At 49.7% G+C, this 27,286-nt stretch overlaps 1 protein-coding gene across 1 annotated transcript; it reads right to left on the bottom strand.

Moving 5' to 3' along the window:
- Window positions 1–3,282: 3,282 nt before the first annotated feature.
- Window positions 3,283–27,286, bottom strand: MTMR14 (myotubularin related protein 14; the record flags this gene model as incomplete). The annotated part of the gene is made up of 16 exons (XM_010175024.2): window positions 27,184–27,286; window positions 26,079–26,154; window positions 25,316–25,376; window positions 24,631–24,753; window positions 24,029–24,102; window positions 21,478–21,548; window positions 20,813–20,887; window positions 18,365–18,431; window positions 17,254–17,339; window positions 16,877–16,953; window positions 16,581–16,617; window positions 15,048–15,118; window positions 14,368–14,417; window positions 14,009–14,147; window positions 11,076–11,252; window positions 3,283–3,438 (listed from the first exon to the last, which is right to left on the bottom strand). Coding segments are annotated over exons 1-16 (1,394 nt in total), but the record flags the coding sequence as incomplete, so codon positions are not given.

Here is a 27,286-nt window from a genome sequence, read left to right on the forward strand (position 1 = left end):
CCTAGGAGAGAGAAGGGGGAGGTCAGCGACTGCAGCCATCCCTCTCCTCAGCCCAGCTCTGGCTCTTGGCAGGGGGCAGGAGGGTGGCAGCAGGGCTGAGGCTCTGTCCATGGCACCAGCAGGGCCGTGGGGCTCAGTGGGGTCCAGTGGCCAAGGCAGGGCCAGCCCTAAGAGGCTCTGGCTCCAGCAACCGGTGCCACTGCCTCCTCGGCCAACCCAACCCCACACTCTCCCATGGACCCCAAGGTCTTCTCCTTCACCACCCCCCAGTTTCTCCCACCACCACGGTGCTCAGAAGGCCGCAGTTCACACGGAAAGTGCTGCTTTGGCCGAGTGGGTGCTGGCTGACGTCAGCCCTGGCGCTGGCTCCCTCCCCTCCTCGCACAGCGTTCCCAGATGGAGCCTGTCCACATGTGCCGCGCCTGGACAGTCGCTTCCAACCTATTTGCGATTGTCCCTCGCTCCCACTGGCCCCAGCCTCTCGCCCTTGTGGCAGCACAGACAGCTTTGGGGAAGGGGGGGATGAGAGGGGGCAGACAAGGTGACAGCAGTCCCAAGGAGTGCTCCAGCCATGGAAAGTGGAGAGCTGAGCGGTGTTTTACTTCTGCTCCCCAGCACGGCTGCTCTCTGCACGCAGAAGGGCTGCTGCAGAGTAGGGCACGGCTTCCCCCAGGACCTGCCCTCCTCTCCAGCTGATCCACGCACCTGGTTAGGGGTGGGGGAAAAAGAGAGGAGGGAAGGCGATATTTCAACTGAAGGAGCAGGAGGAAGCAAGACTAAGGTTCAGAGGTGGCTGTTTCAAGCGTTCCGGCCTGAAACGGTCCTTGCTGCGGCACACTGGTGGTTCCCAGAGAGAATAAACCATTCCTCAAAGGTCACTCCAAGGGCACAGCGCGAACCTTCCCCATAAAAAATTCTCTTTAATCTCTCCAGTGCCTGGGCTGGCTATAAATTGGCACAGCTCATTTGAATGGAAGTGTTAACCACCCACAGCCAACAGCTTCGGTCCGGAAACAGCAGCAAGAGGATATGGTGGGAGGCCTATAAACAGCAAGCGATGCCGAGGCAGCCAACCGGGCCCTTGTTTACAATCTCTGATAATAAAGAGAAGCCAGAGGGCAAAGGAAAAAAGGCAACATATCTAAACACATTAAAAATACGCTTTTTTGGCAACCTAATTAGGGCGTGGAACTCGCAAACCTGCTAGCATTAAAAATAAGCTACATGAAAGCAGGACTTACTTGCACCCGAGTACAGTGATCTTAAATCTCACACGCAGAGGTAAGCGAGGGTACGCAGCAGTTAGGTCCCGTGTCTTCTGGCTCTCGCACCTCTTCACAGGGCAAATTTTAGACTTTCAGGTTTGTTTCACGGAGTGAGATGCTCTAAGGCACAGGGTCAAGTGGCTGAGCTCTGCTCGACACCAAGCCCTGCAGACCGGCTGCACCATTTCACTCTGAGCAGTTCAAGCAGGGAGGCAGGTTGTGCTTCCCTGCCAAACCCACGGCACTCTGCCCCGCTACACTTCCTACAGCCTGCCCGCTCGCCTGCAGCTTGGGGTGCAGGATGAGAGGAGGCTGTCAAAGCCCCAGCGTGAAGTGAGCCCTGACAAGCCCCACACAAGCACAAGGAAGTAGGCTGTGAAAAGCGTACCTTCATCGAGCTGCTGCCAGCTGAGATGTAAAGTGGGAACTTAAATGGAATTTAATTTTCCAAAAACTCATACTGTGCTGGGCTGCGAAAAACTGGGATAGAAACAGAGGGCTCCTAAGCAAACAGAGCTGATGCAGAGCAGAGAGAGAGTGGAGGCTCTGGGTCAAGCTCAACACAACATCCTTGGGAACTCTTCATCCCTTCCAAACAGCAGCTGGTCCCAGCACCCGCAGCCAAGCAGTCCCCAGCCCCTGAGCACCTCACAGATCCAGTGAAGAGCTGAACAGGGCAAAACACTCACAGCATCTGCTGCACACCCAATGGAGAAGCACCACCACTGTTCCCTTCCCTTTGAACCCGGCTGTCTCAAGCAGCTGGACTCCAAATGGCACGAGCCTACAGTCTCAGCACAGGCAGATTCAGAGCTCGACTTCAATTCCCATTTCTCTTGACTGAATTCCCTGTTCGGACAATAGATCCAACTCCAAGGGCAGCAACAACTCGCTGGTGATCAGCAGCCACCAAGCACAGCCAGGTTCAGGGCACAGTAAAGCAGTCACTAATTCAGATATCCATCCTTCAAACCCTTCTGCTCTCTCATCCATCCCCAAACAACTGCAGGAGACCAGCTGTGTGTCCTCATGAAAGGAGGAGAGCAAATCCCGGCCAGGCCATGTCCAACATTTCTTGTGATTCTTTTGATCTGACAATTCATGGGTCTTGTAACTTCACCATAACTTGGAGGCAGCTGGTCTGGTCTGCTCAGCAGCACAGCACACAGCCACATGAGAAGGCGAGCCAGGGCAGCCAGCCTGTCTCACAGGAGACGTTGGTTTTCACGTTGCTTGCCCTCTGCCTCCAAAGCCTGTACTCACAGCTCGGTAAGGGACCGCAAGCGTTTGGCAGCACAGCTCCAGCACAGCTCCAGCACAGCTATAGGAGTATTTGCTAGCAGCAGCCCCTGATCAGCCATTTCAGTTTCTTGATTGAGAGTTTGCAGCCTGAAGGCACAAGTCGAGGTTCTCCTCTAACAGCAATTAAAGCGCATCTCCTGTCTTTCAAGCTTCCTCAGAGGTGTCTTTCTATTTAGGGAGGAACATCTGCCTCCCAGCCATTTTACAAGGCAAGACGCAGGGTCTCTGCTGCTCTGCGCTGGCCAGATGCAGCACCTGCAAATGATGCTGCGCGTGGGCAGCCAAAAATCGGGGAGACAGGAGGAAAGTCCCTCTCTTACTGCAGCAAGCATCTGAACTCAGCAGGGAGATGGGAGACGAACAAGATCCAAAAGCAAGAAAATCTGGGTTACCAGTCCTGTCCTGACAGGCATGCATCCTCAAATGCACTCAATTATGCCCAAATTCAGCATATTCAGGGAAGAGAGAAAAGCCTTTTCTTCCTACAGAAAGCAAAGTGCCCCCCGTCATTAGGCAGAGAAAATGCTGGTTTCTTTCAGAGTTCAGCATAAGCAAAGAGTGACTTGATTTGTGCCTGGAGAACATTAAGGCAGGGAAGAGGGGAGAGTTTGTTACAGGCTCCGAGGCTTCTTCAAAAGTACACAGCATGATAAAGTCCCAGTGCTCGCAGCCAGCTGAGAGACCCAAGGAGAGATCTGGTGTTTGAGACACTTACAGGCAAGCGCTAGGGAACTCATCCGGGAAGCTGCAAGGGAGAGAGGCGTCTGCGCTCAGGATTGCCTGCTCCCGAATACTGCCACACCCTGTCACCATCTGCCAGCTGCCAAAGTCTGTGGAAACGGAAGATCCGGGCAGAGAATGGTCCGCCGATCTGGGGCAGAGAGAGAGGGAGATGGCGCCATCAGTCAGGTCATTCAGCCACATGCCTTTCGCTAACGCCGGTGCCAGGGACCCGCCGGGCTGACTGCCAGCAGCGCCTGTGCCAGCAGCTTTGACACTCGGGGACCAGGGTGCAACATGCAGCTCTCGCTGGGCCCCAGGCCAAGCCTCTCCTTTGAAAGCGAGGGAAGAGTCAAGCTGGCTGTAGCCGACAAAGCAGCACGAATGCACCGGGAGCCGGACAAGACAGAGCCAGCAAGAAGCAGATGGCCATGCAGAACTGTGAGACTCGTTAGTGAGATGCAACAGCATGTCCTGCCCTGAATCCCTCACAGATGTGGATGTTGGGCTGTACAAGGGCCATCCCCCTGTGACTTGCTGTAGCTGTTAGCACATCGCAGGGCAGCGGCAAGGCCTGATGGAGAATCAAGGTTGTGACTTGGTTAGAGCTGAGAAAAGACTTAGAGATCCTTGATCCAGCAGCCGTTAGAAAGCAGATCACCCCCCGAGGCATTAACACCAGATCTGAACAGAGCCAGTCACTGCTCAAGATGTCGCCAGGGCACCCAACCCCCCAGCATCTGAAGATCCTTTCATTCCTGTGTTAGAAGAACAGACTGCACCAGAAATCAGGTGGCAAAACATCTTTAGGACAGGAAAAATAGCCAAGGGAGGATAGTTGTCTGATGTATGCAACCTCCCACCAGGAAAGGGGGAAGCACGAAATCTGGTAAGTCCATCTGAGGAGTCCCTCCAAAATCTCAGAGAAGAGGGCACGATCACTTAGACGAACCCAGAGCTCTTGGCTTCCAGGGAGGGAGCAATTACTGTGCCCCACTGCACAGCAGCGTGTACATAGCTGGAAGCACAGCCTGTGGCAGAGCTACTCAATTACACACTACCAAGATCTTCTGGATAATTTATCTGAGATCTGCTGGGCAGATAGCTCCAGCTCTGCTGGGCCAGGTACTTGCACGCTGTCTTCACAGCTAAGAATAGCAGTGGTGCACTGCAGCTGCTCCCCAAGGGACCAGGAGAACAGCTAGAAAGACAGGATTTCCCTCAGCAAGAAGGACCTCAGCAAGACGGGAAGGCGAGGGTCGGGAGAGAGGCACAGCAGGAAAGCTATTTGCAATCTCGGTCTAATTCCAAGCCTGCCATTTAACCAGCCTGATCAATACAGCCAAGTTTGAGAAGTCTGAAACACGGTCCTGAGCTGGCTGCACAAGCAGAGAAGGAGAAGTCACACAGCTCCTTGCATGTCAGCTTCCCATCACAGTGCTGATGCTCCTGCAGTGCAGCTGCAGTCTGGGGAGCTGTCACATCGGAAGTGACACCAGTCTAACACCACTGGCTGGAAGTTCAGGCTCTGGAAGAGCAACACAGCAGAAAATGGGAGGCACAGATCTTCACCTGCCTGGCACAGCTCTTGTTCTTTGGTTGTTCAATGAACTGAGAAGTGAGGTTCAGAGAAGTGCTGTGAGCACTTAAGTATTGGGAGAACCTCTTCTTACAAAAAGGTGTTTTTCCTCGAGCATGTAACACTGCATTGACAGGAGAACTGCAGCAGAACTCAGAAAGACCTTCTGGAGATCAGACAGGGATAACATTCCCTGGGATGCAAGGAATTTGTAAGGGAAAGGGAGCAGCGGCTCAGTGACACCTGCCCCTCTCCCTGCCTTTGGAAGATCAAGGTGAGGAAGCAGTGTGAAGGAGGAGAGCAGGCAGAGCATGGTGCCATGCTGGAAGCACAGAGGGAACAGTGCAGGAAGCCAGGGAGAAACAGAGGAACACTGCTTCAGTGCAGAGGGAAGAGGAGGATGTCACCGCCTTGAGGAGAAACAGGAGTGTCACAGTGATAAGAATTTGAGCTAAAGCAGTAAAGACGTCTACAGGCAATGAGCTTGGGCTGAAAGTGGACAGGGACATGATTCTGTCAGAAATGTAATGAGTTGCTGAATAGAGGATAAGTTTGGGGCCAGGCAGAAATAAAGGTTTTGAAGAGGGCAGCTCTGGATGGCAGAGGAGGGCTTGGGCTGTGGCCTCCAGGTGAAGGTGAAGAGAACTGAGCAGAGCTCTGCAGTTCTCACAAAGGGGGAGGAGTACCAGGAGCCTGCCTAGGAGACTGTGCCCAGGCAGCAAGCAAAGGAACAAGACACGATCCAGGGCCCCAGGGACAGTAAAAATGTCCCTCTGCCCAGTATCATCAACCACACTGACCAGATGAGTCTGTGCTAAAGAAGGTAAGCAGAAAATATTTTCCTGCTTTGGGTGTGTGGTCTCAGCTTCCTGCTGCTGGTCACCTTCCATGGGTGTCAGCTGAGATTAGACTGACCTTACACCAGCTCTTGGAGGTGGATCAAGTCACCTCTTGAACCCTTTCTTGGACATGCTGATAAAAGCATTGTGTACCTCCTGCAAGAGTGGTTCTCAGTGGCTCTCTAACCCTCCCTGGGGTCCCCGACCCTGTCAAGCAGCCGTGCAAACTTAGTCAAGGTACATCTAACCTAATATACTGCACAGGAGAGTTCAAGGCAGCCAATTCTGTCTCGCCTCCAGGGAGCAAAATAAACACTTGTCAATTAATTGAATAAACTGATTGACTCTGCAATGAGTCCAGGTCGTCTCTTTCCTGGCTTAGATATCTGAGCCCAGCCAGCACAGCTAAGACACTGTGGCAGACTTTCCCCTCTATCCTCAGCGACTTCTCAAGGGAGGCCCCTGAGGAAGCGTCACAACCAACAAGCATCTTTGAACAGCCTCGAGAGACAGCAGGGGCCAAGGCTGAGTGAGACAGGCAGGGAAGGCATGGCATGGGAATTCTTGTGTGTGTACTGCAAGGGCAGCAGAGCTTCTTAAAAGCTGAGCTTGGCTTGAGACCAAGACCAGATCTTTAGGGTGACTGTGCTATCCAGTCAATGCTAGAGGTGAAAGTCTTCCCGTTATTTCTACCCCCAAAGGCTCTTAGCAAAGTCTTGCTGCAGAGGCCCAAAAAGGGCTTCAGGCCCCAGAGCAAGTTGAGGCTGCTGGGACACCAGGACCAGTCCTCAAGTCTGTAAGAACAACAGGTTTGCAACACATTACAGCCATGCCAGAGTCGGGCTAGCTGCGAGGGCAGCGCTGGGGGTCTTGGGAAGCAGCCAGACTACAGCAAAGCTGACGTTACGGGAGATGAGATACAGCAAGTCTTCAAGTCGCTGTCTCTGCCACAGACATCTAATGGCAGACAGAAAGAGAATGAAAAGTGAGCTTCACACACCCACCTCTTCAGGTCCACGAGTGGGAAGAAACTCCCTCAAAAGTGTAAGATTAACAAAATTAGATTAGCAAAACAGAGATGAGCTGCAAGCTGTTCCTTCACACAAGGAAGGACCTCTAGCAGGCCATAAACTGGCAACTCCTAGTCTGGAACAGTTTCTTTTAATTAGGTCAGCACTTCCCATGCAACATGCTGCACAAGATAGGAGTATTTCAGAGCACATGGACACTCACCTGCCAGAGCAGAGCCAATACCGGAGGCAGAGCAACAGTCAGGGATCCTTCCCTTTCTTAATACGTAATTGAGACGAGTGCCAAGCGCCCAGCAGCGAGGCTCTCCTCCTGCCCTGTGCTGTCCCCGCTCACCTGCCATATTTCTACACACCAAGGACTATCTGGGAAGCAGCTCATTTGCCAGCATATGCTCTGTGCCTCAAACTGAAGTGTTAAGTAGGTACCGTACGCGCAAGGCAGACTGTGGCAACCTGGAGTCAAGGGCAGCCCTTCCCACCTTTGCGTGGGAAATGCTGGCAAGGAATACTTGGCAGAGAGATGTACCGAGAGCCCTGCCCGAATCCCAGGCTGCGTTAGCGTCCTAACAGCCTGAGCAGCCAGTCCTCTGCAAGCACAACCATTTTTGATTGCAGCACAGTCACAAGCCAGCCAGCAAGCCCATTTTGTGGCATAGTCATGCAATAATTCCAGAAAATATTCCAGTAAACAATTTCTGTCCCGTTGCGGTCGCTATCCTAAGTTGTCACATCACAGATACAGCTTCCAAGCCAGGTGGCTGTAAGGAGTAAGACACAGAGTGCACAATGCAGTCTTACCACTACCAACAAAACACCCAAAGCCAAGGGGCAGCAGCTTCTCTGTCCCCCTGCACTCACTGCACTCCCTCCAGACCCACAATGAACCATCTGCAGCCCTTTAAGTGAGGGAGTTCTCTGTAGCTGTTGAACAAAGCAGATCCTCTGTGATTTAACTTCTGCAGATCTCGACTCTTCAGACCACAGTACTTTGGGTTTTGTTTAATTGACTTAGCAAAAGCACATTCAACCAAAGATTATCCAGCTGCTAATCCACATTAGTGCTCTGTGCACACACGCTAAATCCCTGACACAGATACGGGGTTTTTCTGCAGTGTCACGGGACGCTTAGACTCTTAGTGTCAACTGCAAACACAGAACACGGCTTGCAAGCTGCTCTCCACTTGCACACAGGGAGTTGGAGTCAATGCACGCTATCTGCCTTACTCAGAGCTCTCGGTTTGTAGAACAAGAAGAACCTTGTCCTATTCTGCTAATAATCCATGCAGTATCTTCATGCATGTTTGCCCTCAGCAGCTGCGATCTTACTGCCGTGTTGGGATAAGCTATAAGGACTGCGAGGGATTTGCCTTTGTCCTGCTTTGCCTAACAAGAACCATGCTGGGATTTAAGGGTACTCAGGAGCTCTGGATCAGAGCAGGACTCAGACAATGGGCTGGTGAGGCCATGGCAGCAGCCTGCTGATATGTCCTGGCCAGGAGGGGGACTTGGCTGACTCGGCTTTTGCAACTCTTTCCTTCAGGACACCCCAGTTTCCTTCCCAGGCCCTGCTCATCTGTCCCCAGTTTGCCTTCCCACTCCCTCCAGAGCTCCCCGGCCTGCCAGCACACAGGCTGGGCTGTTTACCAGAACTACCTGAAGGGTGCCTGCTGGCATTCTACAAGCAACCATTTTTCCCCAACTGCTGCTGCAGTGGTTAAGTGTTTTGTTGCTATGGCCACCCAACCACAGGATTAGGAAGTCAAGTACAGTAGTTTCTTCATCTTAAGAGCCTTGGGTGTTAACCGGCCAGCAGCACTGTAGAGATAAAGGTATTTTTGGCATCACGATCAATCTCTGTGCCTTTCCATCCTAGTCCCATCATTTTTCAGGAGGTGAAGGGAGAGAATTTTCCTCTTCCTTCCATCACAGACACACTCACTCCTTCTCCACCCAAAATGGGACTGCTCCTTTCCTTCAGGATGGAAAATGGTGGCTGAAGGTACTGTGATATCCATTACCTGCACGGAGCTCACCAGACAAATTCAGACTAACATAGTCCAAGCAGGGAGACCAAAGCCAAGTGGAGTGATATAAACCCTTTTTCTGGAGATAAAACATACCGTGTTCAGGCCCCAAAAGGTGTAAGCCATGTCAGTGTCTGACAAGGCAAGGCAAGGCAAGGCAAGGCAAGGCTCAAGTCCTTGGCTAGCAGAGCTGCCACCAGTGCTACCCCAGGGAAGGCAGGCAGGGCACGGTCTGGCTGCTCCAGCAATGGACTATGAGGCAAAGGAGCATGAATGTGCCAGAAGACTTGGTCTGAAAGAGCAGCTCAGTTCAGCCATTGCCTTGACAATTCCACCCGCTGCCTGCAGGGTCTCTAGGCTTACTTCCTCCAGCCTGCACATGGAGAGGAGTAGAGGAAACCCAGGTGACACCAGAGATTAAGAGCATATAGGTGTACAGAGTCTCCAGCCAGCACGAGTGTAGCAGACTAACCATCTTTGCACATAGCTGACTTCACCACTTTGGCCTCACAACTGATTCCCTTCTCATGTCCTCTTTGTTTCAGGCTGTGCAAGGGGTTTCCCTGCCCTTTCATCCCCTACTGCTCCCTCATGCTCTTTTTTCCCATAGCCCAGCTCTTTACACTGCCTTGTTCACAAAAGTTAACAGGGATTTGGAATGCACTGGTGCAACTTTGCTGCGTTGAAGGGTTATAAAGGCTTTGTGCCACAGTAGAAGCTATCATAACGGTCAGAAATAAATGTTTATAGTGGAATCCACAGAACGTTTACCTCTTAGAATGACAGAATACTGCAACTCCTTCTCAGATTATTACTCAGGCCTGGCAGTAAGAAGCTTCCCCTCCATGCTTGCCTGCTGCCTCAAGCCCTGAGAGGGCTGGTTCTGAACACCTGATGCCAATGGGCACTCATCATCCAAAAGCTTATAGACACCTCATCCATACACAGCCAGAGAAAAGATAATAAGCCTAGAGGATTTGCCCCTTCCCGTGGTGGTGTTCTGCCTACTCTGTCTCTCCTCTTCACTCTCACAGAGCAGAGTCCAGCTGAAGTGTTACAAACAGCTTCTTCCACAGCACTGCTGCAAGCTCATGACCAGCCCAGTGCCAAACAGCCTGTTAGGTCTTGGGAATGGCATGAGACCACATGCAGGAACTGTGGCATTACCATCGTGAACACAAGCAGCCCCCCAAGACTAGCTGTTTTTTTCCCCCCTTATTTTATCCTCTTCTTGGGAGACTTGTTTCATCTTACAGAGAAGGTAGAGGTGGGCCCCAGCAACAACTCAAAAACATCCTATTGATCTCTCTCCCTGGGGAGAACAGTTTGCATCATTTATGAAAACTGTCAGACAGTGATATTTCTCTAGAATCAAGAAACTTGGTAAGAAAGTCTTATAAATTTTCAATGCTTTACTTGTTTGTCATTTTATTTTCCATGTGATAAGAGAATACTAAAATTTGGCTGGTGGCTGTTTCTGAAGGGAATCACTAGAAGAAGACTCATTGGAAAACCTGCAGAGACTACATAAGCGTTTGATGCTGATAACAGCAACTTCTTATCTAAGAGCCTCTTTATCCCCTGTCAGCCTAAACACATGGTGTTTGCTCCACAGGCTCTGTTCTTTCTTCCCTTGCTTTGCTCACTGCTCTGCTTTGCCCTACCACAGCACTGGACTCCAGAAGGGTGCCAGAATATCTTTTGTCGTGGCATGAGATTAGGCTGAGGTCCAGGGTCCCCATTCCCCGGTTGCCCAGTGGGAACACACAGCCTTCTGGGAAAAATCCTTTGTGCCAGCACAGCGCTCGCAGCTTGTCCCCAGCAGATGCTACCTCTGCTTGCCACCAGCACCCAGAGTTTTTATGCACCCTGCAGTGCCAGGAAGGTCAGCAGGTGGAAAGGGACAGGCTAGACGCAGAGTGAGGTTTGCTTGGTTTGAAAGTCTTCCACCCCCACACAACACAGCCATTTCAAACTCCTGTGGATGCATTTGACAGAGAAAGTGCTGTGAGCTCCAAGCATGCAGGATGCAGAGATGCCAGAGTTGAGGCATGCGCTGAGGACAGGCAGAACAGACACCTAGCTGTTATCAGCACGGTTCCTCACCCCTCTGAGTGGGCTGAGGCAGGGGTTTTTGTGTTTAATGGCCAACATTTCACACAAGGTCAGGCTAGAGAGGAACTGGCCTCCTGAGGGCTGTTTGTAGATACAAACCCACGTGCTCCAGAGTTCTCAGAGCCACACAAGTGCAGCCCCACACTGCCTCTACCAGACACTCACTTTGCTGACAAATGCTCTACTCTATCCCACCTCACCTGGATCTGGGCACTTCCAGTGGGCTGCTTCCAATCCTCAGGAAGTTATCAGAATGGGTTGATGAGGAGGAGCTGGAGGACTTGACTTCAACCATCCCTGTGGAAGGCAGCCTGTCTTCGGACTGCTGTGCCCTGCTCCAGAGCACAGCTTGTGGTGACGATGCACAGCTCTTCCTCCTGTGGGATGGAAGACTTGGGTGAGGAAGCTGACTTTCCCATGTACTCCAACTAGGAAGCCTTTCCACAGCAGGCTGGATTTTACCCCAGTAGCTACAAGCTCTTTTTCCCACTGAAACTGCCCTCCTCCCTCACAAGGAACAATGAGTCACGGGTAACCGTTCAGTGATGGGGGTACAGTGAGCTCAACCCATCTTAGCCCATTCTTTTATAGATCACCATCCACGTGACCTGGAAATCAGAGACAGGAGAATACACCAGCCCACACACATACAGCAATGGCTTTGTTTAGTCTCGCTGCAAAAACGCCTCAAGCAAGGGGCCTCCTAGCAGGGAAAGACCATTTCAATCTGCTCTAAACTCTACAGAGTGTTATCAGCCGAGGAGCTCAGCCCAGGTGGGCATTCATGCGCACTGATGAGGGCAACAGGGACACAACATCAGTGTTATTTTCCCTTTTGGTGATTCCCTTCAGGCACCACTGACCACACTTCTGACCATGTGCTCAGAGCTGACAATCACTCCAGCTGTAGGTGCATTTCAGCCGTCTCCCTGTCTGTGCTGACTGCCTGGAACTGCTCTGGCTTTTCTAGCCAGCACATTCAGACTCGGGCATGATTCACTGTCCACTGCTGCATCAGGCCTTAGCTCACAGTACCATGCAGCTACATGCCAAACAGGCACACATATTTGGGACTAATTCATGTCACTGCTGCTCCATGTTCAGAAGATTTTCTTTCTTGCATCATTTTTTTTTTCTGGAATAGTCCTAAGAAATTTTTCCCCTTCCAAAACCACAGCAAATTGGACAAAGACCTCCCTATGTACACAAGTAAAAAGGAAAAGTCTAAAGCAAATAAACTCAAGGAGAAAGGTGCTGTTCTTCCTGGAATATGGAAGGGCACCTCAGCTTTGACTGAGATCTTGAGCACTGTCAGCAAGTACAGCTAAAGACAGGCTCATTGTACAGTGGAAGCACGATATTCTCTCTTTGCTTCTTGAAGTGTGTCCACCCTCAAACATCACACCACAGCCTCTCTCAACCATCATTCATCTCATGTTATCATAGCTGCCAACATCTTCAAGCACAGCCTGCAGAGACAGGCTTGTAGAGCTAAAAAATAAATGCCTCTCCCTGTGAGGAGACCTTGAGGCCACCAGTTTTCAGAACACCACAATGAAGCACCATCCCTTCCTCTCCCCCCTTATGCTATGCACAGGCCAGCTCACCCACCCTGTAGCAAGCCCTACCTGTTCTTCAGACCACACAGCCACAACAGCCTGCAGCGAGACACCCGTGCCCTGTCCCCTTGCTAAGCACTCGTGGCAAGGCTCACAGCCTTCCCTTCCCTAAGCTCACGCCCACAGCATGGGCCCAAACCATCCCTGGGGTAGTAGCAGGTAGCCCCAGTACAGCCTGACATCTCCAACAGGAATCAGAACAAACCAGAGTTGGAAAAGACGTCACAAAATGAAGCCCTGATACACACAAATGCAGCAGATCTCTTCCAGCACGCTCTGGCCACTTCACATCTTGTAAAAATCATGTGTGGGTGTTGTGCTGCAGGATCTAGTCTGTATGTCCTGAGCACTCAGCAACATAAATGCTTCCAGTTTACCACCTGCAGCCAGACAAGCAGAAAGTTGCTCTCTACTTGCTGCAGTCGCTTTGCTGAGGATAGGTAGGCTCTGTGTGTTAGAGAGGACCCTGCGCTGCCCACTTGGCCAACGCAGTTTGGGGCTCCCCATCTCCATTTTGTGATTCCACGGGAAGATTCTCTCTTCCCCTCTTCATCATTTTATAAATCAAATCACAGTGTGCTTTAGAAAGGCTGCTGCCACTAGCATGGCTGCAGGCTCAGTCCCAGAGGACTCCCAACTGCCTGCAGCACAACCCAGATTTAATTTAAAATAATTGCAATATAAAATAGCATCTTCACGTGTGCTATGGGAGAGGAGAGAAAAATTAAACTGAGAAGGGCAACCCTACAGCAAGGTTCTGGTGCTGTTTGGGGATTTCAGAAACTCCATAAGCAAGCACAACGCCTGTCCCAGAGCAGCAGAGTTGTCAGACACCTTCCCCAGTCCCCGCTTCCAGACAGCCACTTGCATCCCCAGGCGACTCCGATGTGACCCTCCGTCAACAGGGAGCACAGGAAATTTAGTATTTTCCCCAAGAAGTACCTCTAAGCAGCGGTGCAGGCAGCAATCTGCTTGCAGCTCACACACCTGGTGCTGTTAGAGGGGCTAAAGTTTAGAGGGGGTTCTCGGCCACCCAGCCCATCTACTACTGGAGACGCTCCCCTGTAAAATCTCTTCCATAAACTGATTAAGCTTCATTTTAGGGCAGTTAAACTTTGTCTCCACTTTCCCCTGGGAAGGCTGCTGTCAAATGTCATTTTTCTGGTAGTTTGGAAACACCTTTTAAAAGTAATGAAATCCTTTCTGAATGAAGTTTAACAGTGAAACTGGTGAAAATGAAACAAAGCCGCTGTACTCTCATCAGGGGACGAATTTCACGAACATCCCCACAGAAGCCTGACAGTTTTTAACATGGGGTGGTCTCCAATTTTTGGTGCAGAAGTTCTGCAGCACAGATTGCAGCAAAGCCTCCGACAGCCAAATTCCTCCCTCCACTGTAAGGAACCCATGCCACAGAGAGCAGACCTGGAGGGCAAGGGACTTCAGAAATATTTCTACTGTGCTGAGAGCCTGCCCCTTTTGTTCTGCAGCCCACTGAGCAGTTATCTCCTCACCATGCTGCTTGAGCTTGTGCTCCTGCTGGCATCAGCTCCACTGCTTCATAGGTGAAGCTCCCAGCTGCTCCAGGGGAACTTTCCATCCCCAGGGAGAAGTCGCTGCTCAGACTTGTGGTGCTGCCTCGGTCTCTCTGCTCTAGAGAAAAGAAAACAGAGCTACCTGAAGACCAGCTGGGTCTCGCTCACTTTCTTTCCCTTTAAGCAATACACTTCCCATGTGCCCTGGGGCCACGTCCCTGCCAGGCCCCAAGGGAAGCATACCCATTTGTAGTCACCTTGATGCTGGGAACCCAAGCCCCCAAGTGATCAACCATTACCAGCACCCAGGGGCGCTGGCGCTGGGCAGCAGCACTCACTCAGCATGCAGATCTCTTCCAGGGTGAAGCCAGGTGGCAAACTCTTCCTTCTGGGGATGAAAAGACAAGGTTACCTCAGCCACGCTACAGGGCTGTGTGGAGGCTGGCCACAGCCAGATCTCTGTAGCACAGAGCAGATCAGAGCAGCGGGGAGTTAGCTGTGCAGGGCCAGAGGAGAGGGGATGGGGCCAGTGTGCAGTATCTGACTCTCTTAACCATCCCTGCCCACACCCCTGTGCTTTGAGAGAGAGACAACAGGCTGCGGGCAGACACATGCCTATTCAGAGCCTGCAGGTGGGCTTTGTTTCTTTCTACACTTCTTGAAATAGAAAGGGAATAATGTTTAGTGGTCTGTTAGAAACCAGCCACCCCGCTCCCCCCAGCAGCGCCTGACGGAGCTCGCTGCGCAGCCTGCTCGAGCCAGAGCACACATCTCTGGTCCATCCGTGCTAAAGCAGCCACGGACAGTCATTAAGCAGAGAGCACATTTCAGCATGGACAGTTTTCCAGAGCACAATGTGGCACCTCACAAGCCTCGGCCCCGTTTTGCAGCCTTCAGAGTGCAGAATAAATTAGAGAAAACTGGGCCAGGACACCAGGGCTTCCATCTCCCAAAAGGAACAGCACTAACAAGCTCCCTGGCTCTGCAGCCCATGCAGCAGCAGGCACAGACTCCTTACCTCTGCGACTTCACAGCTGAGAACTCCTCAGAGGTGATGTGCTTCAGAAAATTGAAGCAGAAAAAGAAAATCTGAGCAAAGGGAGAGAGAACAGTGGTTCAGGAATGAACCCGAGGCTCTGTGCAGCCTCTTATCTTGGTGGGGAGGTGTTAGCAGGAAGCAGATAGCAAAAAATCTGCAGCTACCAGCCTCCAACGTGCCATGGGCTGCCACCATCCCATCCTGGGCCTTCTCTTAGACATTAAACTGACCCTCTGTTCCATGCCACAGGGAGGCCCAGAAAGGAAGGCATATGACAAGCCTCCTTATCAACGCCTTGCACACATGCTGCAAGCAGACAGCAGGTACTCATGCCATCAGTGCAGAACGGAAAAGAGATGGCCCCTAGCAGCTGCTTTTACACCCAGGTAAGCAGCAAACCCAGCAGGACTAGCAGGGTTAGAGCCACCCACTCCACCTTGTCATCACAGCTGTATCACACCTGGAAGCATCCAGTACCTGCAGCATCTACAGTCCCAAGCTCGTGCCATGCCACACACCAGTCTGCTTTGTGGCATTCACTCCGCCGTGCCACTGCCACCCCACCCACCTGCACAGAGCTGAGCCCTTCTCCTCCTGCAGCAGGGAGCAGGCAGTGCTGGAGGCAGGCGTGCACCCCCTCTCCTGTCCCAGCGACCCACTCTGCCCTTGGTCAAGCAGGCACCAGAGCAGAGCTGCCAGGTTTGAGCCAGCAGAGCTCTGGGAAAGGAATGAATGGGAGGAACGATACTAATACAGGGGTCCTGGACTCCTGAAAGATGGAAAATAGTCCCAGCTCTGCTGTTCAGGGGAAGAGGATTCCCTAGTGAGGTGCGAGTCTGAGGACCAGGGGATTAGCAACAGGGTTAAACTTACTCCCCATCTCTTGATCTCTACCCAAAAATTATATTGCAGTTTATTGCAACTATAGTGAGAGCAATCAGTTTTTGCTGTGAAACAGTGAAAGATTTGAAGATAATTAGTTCCACTAATCTTAACTGCCTCCAGCCCCATCTGTGCACCCACAGATACACCCCACCAAATACAACAACGAAACCAGCGCAAGCTGCTCCACGAGCTCGCAATGACATGCAAACCACAGGCAGCTGCAGCACCCAGGCAGGAGGGTTGGCACTCAGGACAAGCACACAAGACTACACAGCTTTATTTCCAAGCTCCCAGGAGTCACAAGCCTCTAGCAATCCCTTCTCATTGCTGAGCTGAACAGCAAGTCCTAGCACCCTTTCACCAGGAGCCTGAACTCTAATGGCACAGCAGGGGATCTGGCAGGACCCACACTCACCAACCTAACTGTAGCCTGAGAGAAAAGTATTCCCATCAGGAAGTGACGGGGCAAGGTTCCTACCTCCTATTTCCAGCCCCTGAACAATCTTTTTAGAGTCCAGACAGATATTACTGATAATACCAGAAGCAGTCAGTGAATGCTGCTATCATAAACAAGTACTCTGAGAACATAAAGCAGTGCTCAGCCACTGCCCCAGACCAGACACTCACCTCTTCTCCTTTACTGAGTCGATCGACTAACATGTGCCTGGAAAGAGAGCAAGGGAAGCTCAGTCACACGCTGGAAGCCAGAATCAGCAGAAGAGCACAAGCTGTCAGGAACAGCCAGATGCCTGAGCCTCCAGGCAAAAAAAACCCAACAAAGGCATCAGCCCCTCTTGTCAGAGCTCACTGGGAGCTGTCCCAACATCCACCTTTGGTTGTGAGCAAACGCCAAAGATGCCTCCCTGCAGGTTCCTCCCCTGCTGCACAGGGATGCATATGCCAGCAAAACTTAGTGTGCCTACCCAAACAGGAACCAGTCATAGGCCACTGTCAGGTAGAGAATCTCAGACGGTTCCAGGGACGTGTGGATCAGCCCATCCTGCAAAGCAATGAGAACAGCTTTCAGGCAGCAGCCCTGAGGATTGGGACTTGGAAATTAATGATCTACTGAAAACTGTCATGGTGACCCAGGATGCCCAGCTTGCTCTGCCTGCCTGTGACACCGTGAACTGATGGTAGAACAGCACGTTGGGCTCCACCTCAAAACAAAACCACACCCTGTCCAAAGCCAAGATAGTCAAAAGGAATATTAACTGCTCCACCACCACTTGCTGGTGATGCAGTCACTCACTCTCCAAGCAATCACCCCAGAAGCAGAGCAGGTCAGCCAGGTACTCACAGCCCATAAGGAGAGGCGCAATAAGGAGATAAACAGAGGAGTTCGATCCCAGCCAGATATACAGTGCACCAGGAGCCCGCTGTCATCTGTTCCAAATTGGGGCAGGAAGGAGAAGGAGGGAAAAAAAAAAAAAGGATGTTGTAACAACAGCAACAGCTTTTCTTTATGGCAAATCTGTAGCGACAAGCTACTTTCCATCCCCGCAGCCTGGGCTCAAGAGCAGAGTTCAGTCACCAAGCCAGAGCATTTTGACTTAAATACTGCAGCCAACAAATTGCTCAGAATGTCCTGAGTTGTCAGCAGTCCCAGCTGATGTGCTGCCCTGGTCCTGACAGCTGCTCAGGACATGAAGTCACTAGGTACAAACATCACTTTGCTCCCCAGAACATACACCTACCCAGTTGCAACCCACTATCACAAGCTATCCTCACATCAGAGAGAAATCTTCTCTAACTAAGTATTTTTTTCAGTCTCACCAACCTTCCTACTGATGTAGGTTGAGCAGAGGCATGCACAGGGCATTGCTCCTATGCTCTCCAGAAAACTCACAGTGTGCCCCAACCCAACAGCTGCAGGAGTCTGCAGTTGGCTGTGCTGGCAGAGCCAGCCACGGCTCCATCTGTCCAACAGTGCTAGGTACAAAGTCACAGTGCCCAGAGGGAACGGGATGCCAACATAGAGCAATACACCCCCTTCAAGGAGCTGGGGTGGCTGTGATCACAGAGGATGGAAAGGGCAGTTAAACAGGCACCTAATGAGACCCTGCGTTGGGGGGACAAAACACAGACGTTCAGCAAATAGAGTGAGGGGGAACAAACACTTGATCTCTTCAGCTTTACAGCAGTAAAACCATAGATAAAGCTTTCAGATATCCTTCCACTCCTGGGAACAGAGGCTCTTCAAGGGATCAGCGGTCCCTCTCTAAGAGGGGAACTGGACCCCCGAGATTCTAGGACTGTCACCCTGTTTTGAAGGGACAGAAGTGAAACTCTCCATAAAGCAACTCTTCTGTATTGGGAACTGATCCACAGCGGCACTAATACCATCAGCGGTTCTTCCAGAGAAAGCAACTGTTCTGGTTAGGCCATTGGGAGTGAAGAGTTTCCCTTACCATCACTGTTGATGATGGAGATCAGCAGCTTCAGGTAGTTCTGCGTCTGTTGAACGAGGTCCCAGCTCTATGCAGAAAGAGAAATGTTGATGGTAAGAGTCTGCCCACAGCAAAAGGCTGCTCAGCAGTTCAGAGCCCACCATGCTCTTGGCTTCTCTACCCAGCAAAACAGCAAAGCAGATATAACCCTGTGGCCATTCCTCAGAGTGAGACACTCCTTTGGTGCTCTAACTATTCCCCTCATCCTCTGCAGAATGCATTCTGGGACAACAGACCAGGCAGGAAAAAAACCCAAAACTAAAGGGCCATCTCTGCTGGGGGATGCACAGAAACTTCTTGCCTGCAGCCCCAAAGCTCCAAGCAGACCATGCTCAGAGAGACCAACGTGAGCCAGCAAACACCTGTGGAGCACTGACCCACTTCTGCAGCCCCCTGCCCCGCACACACGCGCTTTACCAAATGGCTCAGCAGCCACATTACAGCTGTGTGTGTAATGCGAGCAGCACGACGCGCTGAGCAGGCCAAGGTTAGCAGCCCATTCCCACAACCCAAGAGCTTTGTCCAAAACTCTCTGGTTCCTTGTGAATGGCCCCATCAGGCTGCCTGTGGAGTCACTCCCAGCTGCTCCAGACAGGCACTGGACTTCTGCAGTAACACCCAAGTAACAGCAGTACCACAGAAGGACTCTGATCGCAGAGACCTTCCAGGACTACAAGCAATGCAGGTGAAAAACATCACAACAAGCTCAAGTGTGCCACTCTTGATCTTGGGAAGAAGCAGGGAATTTCAGCAGTCTGATCAGAGCCAGAACTAGCTCAAGGAAAACAGGATAGCACTGGCAAGGAAAAGGCAAGGAGAGGGCCACATGAGTGGTGTAAGTGACACCTGACCTCCAGCAACAGAATGATTCCTGTGTGCTTGCATGCGTGCACGTGTGCACGTAACCATACTTAAGACTACTGTCACCCAAATAATATATTGCCCTGCTGTGAAGCCTGCACAGCAACAAAAGAGCAGGGAGATGGGGGACATGCTCAGCCTGGGGCAGAAAAACACATCCTTCAGAAGTCTTTTATCTGCCCAATTCAATCTGATCTTGTGCTTATGCCAGAAGGAATCATCTGATCATCCAGTCCGATCTCTTTATACCACAAACCAGAAAGTTTTGTTCAGCTGCCCCATATAGAGCCTGAAGCTTACATTTGGCAACATCTCTGCCCAGAGAAGCACCTCAACTAGGGGTGACAGCTCATTGCTCCTTTGGCAGCATGTTCCAACAGATTATCCTCAAAAATAAAATGTAAGGCTCCTTCTCCTTATTTGAAGGTCTCACTTTAGACTGCAGATATTGCTTCCTGTGCAGCTTTTCTCCCCCAGATTGAAGAGTGCTTTAGAATCAGTATTTTCTCCCTGCCAATGTGCTTACACATTAATCAAGTCAATCCTCCATCACCCTTGTGATTAGCTAAACAGATTGAGAACTTTAGCTTCAAGTGAAGCACCTTCTCCAGTCCTCAGACCATTTCTGCACCAACTTATTGCACCCTCTTCAATTTTTAATATCCTTTTAAAAATATTGGTTACTCTGTATTCTAGCAAACAAGTTTCTAGCCATAAACTAGCTGTGGTCTCATTCTCCAATGCTGCAAGCTACTTTTCTGTGATTATGCTTATGCTGGCACTTAAACATTATTTACATCACTGACTGACAAACACTGTCCCAGCACAGGGAGTTCTGCTTGTTCTGTGGTGCTTCCAGCTGCAGAGCACAGCAGCGTGACACGCTCCAGCACAGTCAATCATCACAAAACCTGGGGGATTGGTAGGTCTGCTGATGTGTGAAATGGAGCACACTAATCAGCAGTGTAAAGTGATGCTCCCAGACAAAGGTAAAGCTCAAAGCTTGGGTAAATATGAGTTCAATTATTATTTATGATGCTGTCACAGTAATAAGGAATGGAGACATGCTACAGTCATTTAGGATTTTTTACTGTCCTCTCACAGGGCAGGCACCTTGCACACCCATGAAGAAGGTGCCTGACCACTTGGCTACTGCTCACCTAAGGGAAGGCTGACCTTTCTCAAGACTCTCCACAGCCAGGGAAGTCTGCCCACTGCAGGAACATGCCTTAGCTAAGATTGTGAGTGACTAATGCTGCTTTCTGTTTCCTGGCATGTTCCTTACCTTTGTCAGTGACAAAGGATTGCAAGTTCTACGCAAGCTACAGAAAAAGATCTGATGTTACATTCAGCTGCCTCGTGACGCAGGAGCTTTTGGGTAGAGGATTTCCACTGCCATTCTGAACAGTCAAGTAAGCAGCCTCGCTCCCACTGGGATGGTATGAAGTGAGCCAGATTACAGCAACAGGAGCAAGTCAGACTTGAAATCTTTACCAAACCTTCCTGTATGAATCTCTGACCTCCCACAGAGACACCTGCTTTGCTCACCTGGTACTCGCTCCAATCAATATTCAGAGATTGGGTCAGAGTGGCTGGGATACTTAATGGAGCATCTACATAATCCTGCAAGAAACCCAGACACAACTGGTCAGAGAAAAGCCATGACTTGAAGGCAGTGAGTTCCAGAAAAGACAAAACAACAAATGCCAAGTGGTGCATCTAGAAGAAAATGTCTCAGCAAAGCATCTTTGAATGCAAAAACCTGCAGTGGTTAAGGATCTTAGAAGGACCAGTGGACAAGAGGAGCTTTTCTGTGCTCCCAATGGTGAAAGTCAGGGACAAGGCATGTTAGTTTCTGAATTCCTGCAGGGCTGATCCACTCACTCAACCACCTCCTTCAGCAGGAGACAGAATATGAAGACATAACTGAGAACAGAGTCTATCAATAGGATAGCCAATTCAAAAACAGGAGCAGCCCATACCCCCCATGAGAGGTCAAGCATCGTGGACTTCAGGATAATGATTCATTTATTTTACATACAAATTTTACAATTAATAATTTAGTACATTCACTATCTGTTTTGTTTGCCCTATTGGTTTCCTCCTTGTGATCAGAAATAAGCACATGACATATATACCATCCCCCAGGAACTCTGAAGCAAGACTTAAGCCCAGTAAAGCCCACAGCTCTTCATTTTGTAACATCCATGTACCTGTTTCCAGTTAAATATGAGACCTTCAGCTGTATAATCCCGGTCTTTGTACTCCTTAAAAAATTCACAGCCTGAAAGAAAAAGAGATAATGAATAACCGTTCAGCTAACTGATATCTAACAACTGAAGTGCCCTGTGGGACTGGAAGTGCTGGTAGCCTCGGGCTCCAGGGCACCAATCAAAACTGCTGCCTGCGGGAAGAGAAGAGCAGTAATCATCAGAACCATCTGCAGTACAGCCTCTCAGCAGCAACAACCCAGAGCACTCAGCAGTGAACACACGCACACAGCACAGAGCAAACTCCAAACACACAGCAAATGTGGAGTTTGAGGGACTGATTTCATTCTTTCCCAAACAAGAGATTTCACCACGGAGCTATGCTTTCCAGGGCCACTGACTTTTGCACAGATCTAAGGCATCAGCCTGACATGCTGAGCAAGAAGGAACCAGCAAAAGAAGGTGTTGGCAGAGCTCTGGGGAAAGCCAGCTCTCACAGGACATCTGCTGCAGGTAACAAGAAAGGGCTCTGTCAGAGGCAGCTGTGATTTCTCTCACATTTAAGTCTTCTCTTTCAAAGATGTGAATTGCCCTATCTGAAGAAAGCAGGTACACAACCACTTCCAAGGTTTCCCTCAAGCGCTGCCCTCCCGAAGTTTCTGTCCTTTGGCTTTGTTCTTCTCAAACAACTATTTGAAGTCTCTACTGCAAACTGCAGTCACTTAGTCACAGCTGAGCAGCACCATTAGCACTGCGGCTGCCTGCAGGCTACACGAAAAGCCTCTCCCTCCCAATACCGTGTATGCCCCAGCAGCACCCAGACACCCCTGTGCCAGGCACTGAACGCAGGCAATGACTCCTACCCTGCCAGTCACAAGCGACTCCTATGGTGAAAAAAAATGTGTAAGGACAGGACTAGCCCTGGAAAACGCGCAGTCAGGAAGCAATGTGTCAGTTGAGATTTAACTCAAATTAAACAAAGGCTTAAAGCAAAGAATGAGGGATTACGGCAGTAAGTGTCGGCATCTACAACTGTCAACTACCAGTTAAATGGGAAAGAGAGTTTCTGCACTGGAGAGCACAAAAGCTCCTACAGATACCTCGTTTTAACACAAGTCTTTTACCTTAGACAGTCATGTCTGGACACTGCTTCACTCACCTAAGACAACAAGATTTCAGAATAACTTTAGAGACAAATGACAAAACAGAAATTCTTTCAATGCAAACCTGGGAGCATCAATAAGAATGTACCACAGCAGCTGGCCAGGCACTAGAGGGGCTGCTGATCCTCAGATGTGTATGCCTTGGATTTACCAGAACAACAACATTCCCCTCTGGATCAGCAGAGAGGAAAAAAGGCAATATCTGCAGGGAGAATTGTTATAAGGTTTACCTCTAGCGTGGCAGTGAAGAGCTACTAAAAGAAAGCAGCTGTCCCAGATGGCAGAAGGACCATCACTGAATATTGCATACAACAAGCAGATCCCCCACACAGCAACACCTCTGCAGCTTAACTCTATAGTGTCACTTCTCCCTCATTCTTCACAAACTCTACAGAAGACCTGTGGACACTGTCTCTCCCATGTTCTAAGTTTGGTGAGGCATATGGCAGCAACATATACCTGTGCCATGTGCTACAGAAACCAGTAATACTCATATTTCTGTATCCCTCTGCAATCTGCATGGAAAACTCAATAGGAATCTTCATACAGCTTCTCTGAATTGTCATTGTGTGTGAAAGGAAATAGACCTTTTTTCTAAAAGAAAAAAAAGAAAAAAAAATGTTTAAAGGTAACAACTAGGAAAAGTTTGGGTTTGGATCATCCACAGCAGTTTTGTGGGGTTTTGGGGGGTTTTTTTGTTTGGTTTTTTTTTTTTTCTTTTCCCTTTCTTTGTGGCCAAGGGAGGAAGAAGAATCCTTTCTTGCAGACAGATCTCAAGCACAGCAGTCTCACATCCAATTCTACCACCGAGTCTGACATCAGCAGGCAGGCAGCAATATTCAGCTCATCTTTAAGAGAGCAGCAAGTGACCCAGCAGTGGTTGCTAGGCACAGGGACTAATATAGCCAGGGAGACAGGCTGGAGCAGTCTGCATCTAAGCTGTACACTGCAGGCTCACGTTAACAGTTCTGCCTAGCACTGAGAATATCTTACAGCTCCAGAACACTAGGACTAGAAAATACTCTTAAGAATTGGGGTTTTATGCAACACAGAGCAAGATATCAAGCAGTAGTTGGGAGTTGCAGGGGTGTTAAAGACCATCTTAACCTCAGCTCCACCTCTGGGACTTTTTCTCCACGCTCAAATTCATTAGAACTGCTGAGAAATTATTTTGCCACCTCAAAGAGTGCCTAGTGCTCACTGGCACCGCTAGAGCATCCAGATTCGTCACACTGTTCCCAGTTTAAAAGAGCTTCTCTCCAGAGGGAGCATAGGAAACATTCAGCAAGCCACGGTCATTTCACCACACATACACACACAGGTAGTTCCCAGTCCCCAGAAATGGATTGTCACCTGTCCCTTGGGAGTCCCACTGGACATCAGTCCTGTACCTGGATATGGGACGGAGAGAAGCGTGAAATCAGCGTAACGTTGAGCTTTGTCCACCTTCTCAGAAGATGTCACACTGCACAGGACAAGAGGAAAAAAGCAGACATTTGTAGAGTATTTTTCACGGAGATACTAGCACCCAAAAATCTACCTGTCACATCTTCCTGCACAATGACTTGACTCAGGAGTGAGCAGGGGCAGAACTTACTCAACACATTCAGACAGGTATAGCCCAAAACTACTAAAGCTCTTCTCTGAGAGAAATACCAGGAGAAACATCTCCCTCTGTTACTACACACAAGCAGAGGGCTCCTTTACTCTCCCCTTTCTGAAGGGGTGACTGTCACGTTACCACAAGCTCTACAGAGAAAACCTACTCAGACAGCAGAAGACAGATGGAAGCAGCTATCTTGCCCATTGATACAGCTTTCTCTGGACTAAAACCTCAGGGTTCTCTTTACAGCATCAACTAACTGATCCTGCTGTAGTACCCTTCCAGGGACTGCTTCCAGGATGCTGAGTGCATGCCCAATAGCAATTCACAGCAAGACCTATACTAGCTGCAATCCAAAGCCTGCAGAAAAACAAATGAACCCAGACTCACTTCAAGCCAAACTTCACCTTCTTGTTTTCCACCATCAGGTCACAGATATATCTGACAGACAGGTATCGAAGCAGCTTGATGTCGTGCCCTCTGACCTTGTCAAACAGCTGGGAGTCAGCATTTCTGCAAGACAGAATAAGGCAAAGCAAGATGAGCATGGAAGACTGACCACACTGAGTACGATTCTTTGCACAACACTGCCACAGTTCTTCCCTGAACCACCCCCAGCTATAAGCTGCACAGCATAGACCTTGTCTCCACAGGTCAGAGTCAGACTCTGCAATGAGCTGATACTGCAAGCTCTGTGGTTAGGGTCTCTCCTCACATCTCAATCTGTTCTGCAACAAGCACATAAGATACAGAATAATTTCTCCAGCCTGTAGAGGTACTTTTAGATGAAGTAAACACATCTGTGTAAATCAAACACCTTTTTAAATGGCTCTACACATTCCTGTCTCTAGCCTTTCCCTCTGGCAAGAGATTAGCAGACTTCAGCTACACTGGGTTCAGCCAGCCATTAGCAGTCAAGACTCTTTTTCAAAAGCAAGGAAAGTAAGACTCTGAGCTTGGTGACGGTCTCAAGCCTGTACCCAAAGCCAAGCCTAGGAAAGAACAGAATTGCGTGGCTGAGCCAGTCAGCTTTGGTCCAGACTCCCTTTTCCCCATCCCAGTGATGCATACAAACCTAAGTGCAGAATCTTCCTCTGAAATGTCTTCTGCATCTGCCCAAGCATCGTCAGAACCTCCTGCAAAGAAGGCATTGAGAACCAAGGCTTGTGTAAACCAACTCAGTCTCCAATCTGACAAGACATGCATGTGCCCAAAAAGGTAATGGTTTGGCACCCTCTCTCCACACATAAGTGCTCTCAATAGTTCCCCAAATTTCCTCTTCCTGTAGCCCAGTCTTCCCTTGTCATTGCAAAGGATCTAGTTTCATCAAACTCATTATTGACAGCCAGAAGGACACCCCAGTAGTGCTACACAGTACTCTGTTAAGCCAAGCTTCAGCTCCCACACTACAGACACCCAGTGCTCCCCTGAAGAGCTTTCCCTAGAGCCCAGTATATCTCACCATTAGCAGGTTTGGTTCCCAATGATTAGCCAAGCAATAGCAAGTTCTTATCCTCTTTCTTCCATTATTCCCACCCTCCATGTCTGGGAATCAGTACCCCAAATCCTTTGGGTTGCCTTCCTTGCCTACATGCTTCCCAGAACTCACTCCTCAGCCTCAAGTCAGTGTTTTTTAGGAGCTATGACATTCTGTCCTGTAGTATGGTGCTTGGAAACAGACGAGATTTCAGTCTCTGCTCTATTACACAGGGTCTGCTACAAGCAGGTCCATGCTAGAGCTCTGCATCAGCCCTCAGGAAGAGCTTCCTCTTGTGTGTAGGTCACTGTCCCAGCACCGACCAGCCTTACCAGGCAGTGACAAACGGCTCCTCACTCACCTGAGAAGATATAGTTGTAGCCAGTGCGCCCGTAGAGCTCTCCCCAGCCAGCCAGTGTTGCTGATCTGCAAATATGCTGGAGGAAGATTTTATTATAAACCACACATGCTCCAAGAGTCTTTCCCTTATCAGACCTCTGGCCCATTTGCTGTTATGGCTGGTACCTACAGCTACCACCTCTCAGCAGTCTCCCCTGCAACCCTGGTCCAGATCAAGTTCTCCAAACACATCAAACTCCCAAGTGCCTTTATCTGTAGTTAGTTTTTAAATTACATTTTTATCTTCAGTTCTCCAGTTCACTAATACAGTCAATTTCTGCCAAGTTTGCAACATCCATGCTCTGTTAATACCCTGCTTGAGCCTTATTTCCACATTCCTGTGGAAAAGATTATGGATGGTCCCAGTATGACTCTGGGCAGTCCACGCCTGCTGAAAAAGGTCAGCAGGTTCAGCCCACTATGGCTTCAGTCGAGCTAGATTAAGATTGTTACAGGTATGATTTTGCTGTTCATGCAGTGTTTTTAAATGGAACTAAGAAAACTGAATTAAGCTACTTAAATTCTAAATGAGACTACTCCTACAGGGCTTCAATACAGTTTAAGTCATCCACACAAAAATGAATCTAATTTCACTTTCTTACAGATTCCCTTGCAGATAAGCCCACACATTCATAAGATCATTTATGCAATCTTGCCTCCCCAGGGAACACACAAGTGAAACTTGGGAGAGAAAAGTTATTCAAAGGGAGCCCACTGCTGGGAAGAGTAAGGGGCAGAAAGTGACAACACTTGCCTTTCCCTTCTCAAAGATCAAATATCTTTGGTCCTTCAGAAGGGACACGTATATGGAGAAAAACGTTAGCTCTTTGGTGCACTGCCCATGACATGGTGGGGTAAAATAGCCTGAAGTCCCCACAGATGATTTATGCAGCCTAGACAGCAAATGCTACCTACTGCTACAGGCTGCCTGCTCATACCTAAGAACAGATTTTTTTTTTTACAGCATTTGGAAAGGTGACAACCAACTGAAGACGTGGCTGCACAGTTCAAACAGCAGGGAGGAAGGTCATTCTCTAAGTTAAGACAGGTAACCCATGAAGCTTTACCTTTCCCTTGTACAGAATGACAGGGCAAACAAATCGTCCTCTACACCTCGCCATCTTACTTCGGTTGATAAGGTCCTGCAGTTTGCCAACCTGCACAGTGCTC

Source organism: Antrostomus carolinensis, unplaced genomic scaffold (genome assembly GCF_000700745.2).
Source record: "Antrostomus carolinensis isolate BGI_N321 unplaced genomic scaffold, ASM70074v2 scaffold28409, whole genome shotgun sequence".
Taxonomy (NCBI): domain Eukaryota; kingdom Metazoa; phylum Chordata; class Aves; order Caprimulgiformes; family Caprimulgidae; genus Antrostomus; species Antrostomus carolinensis.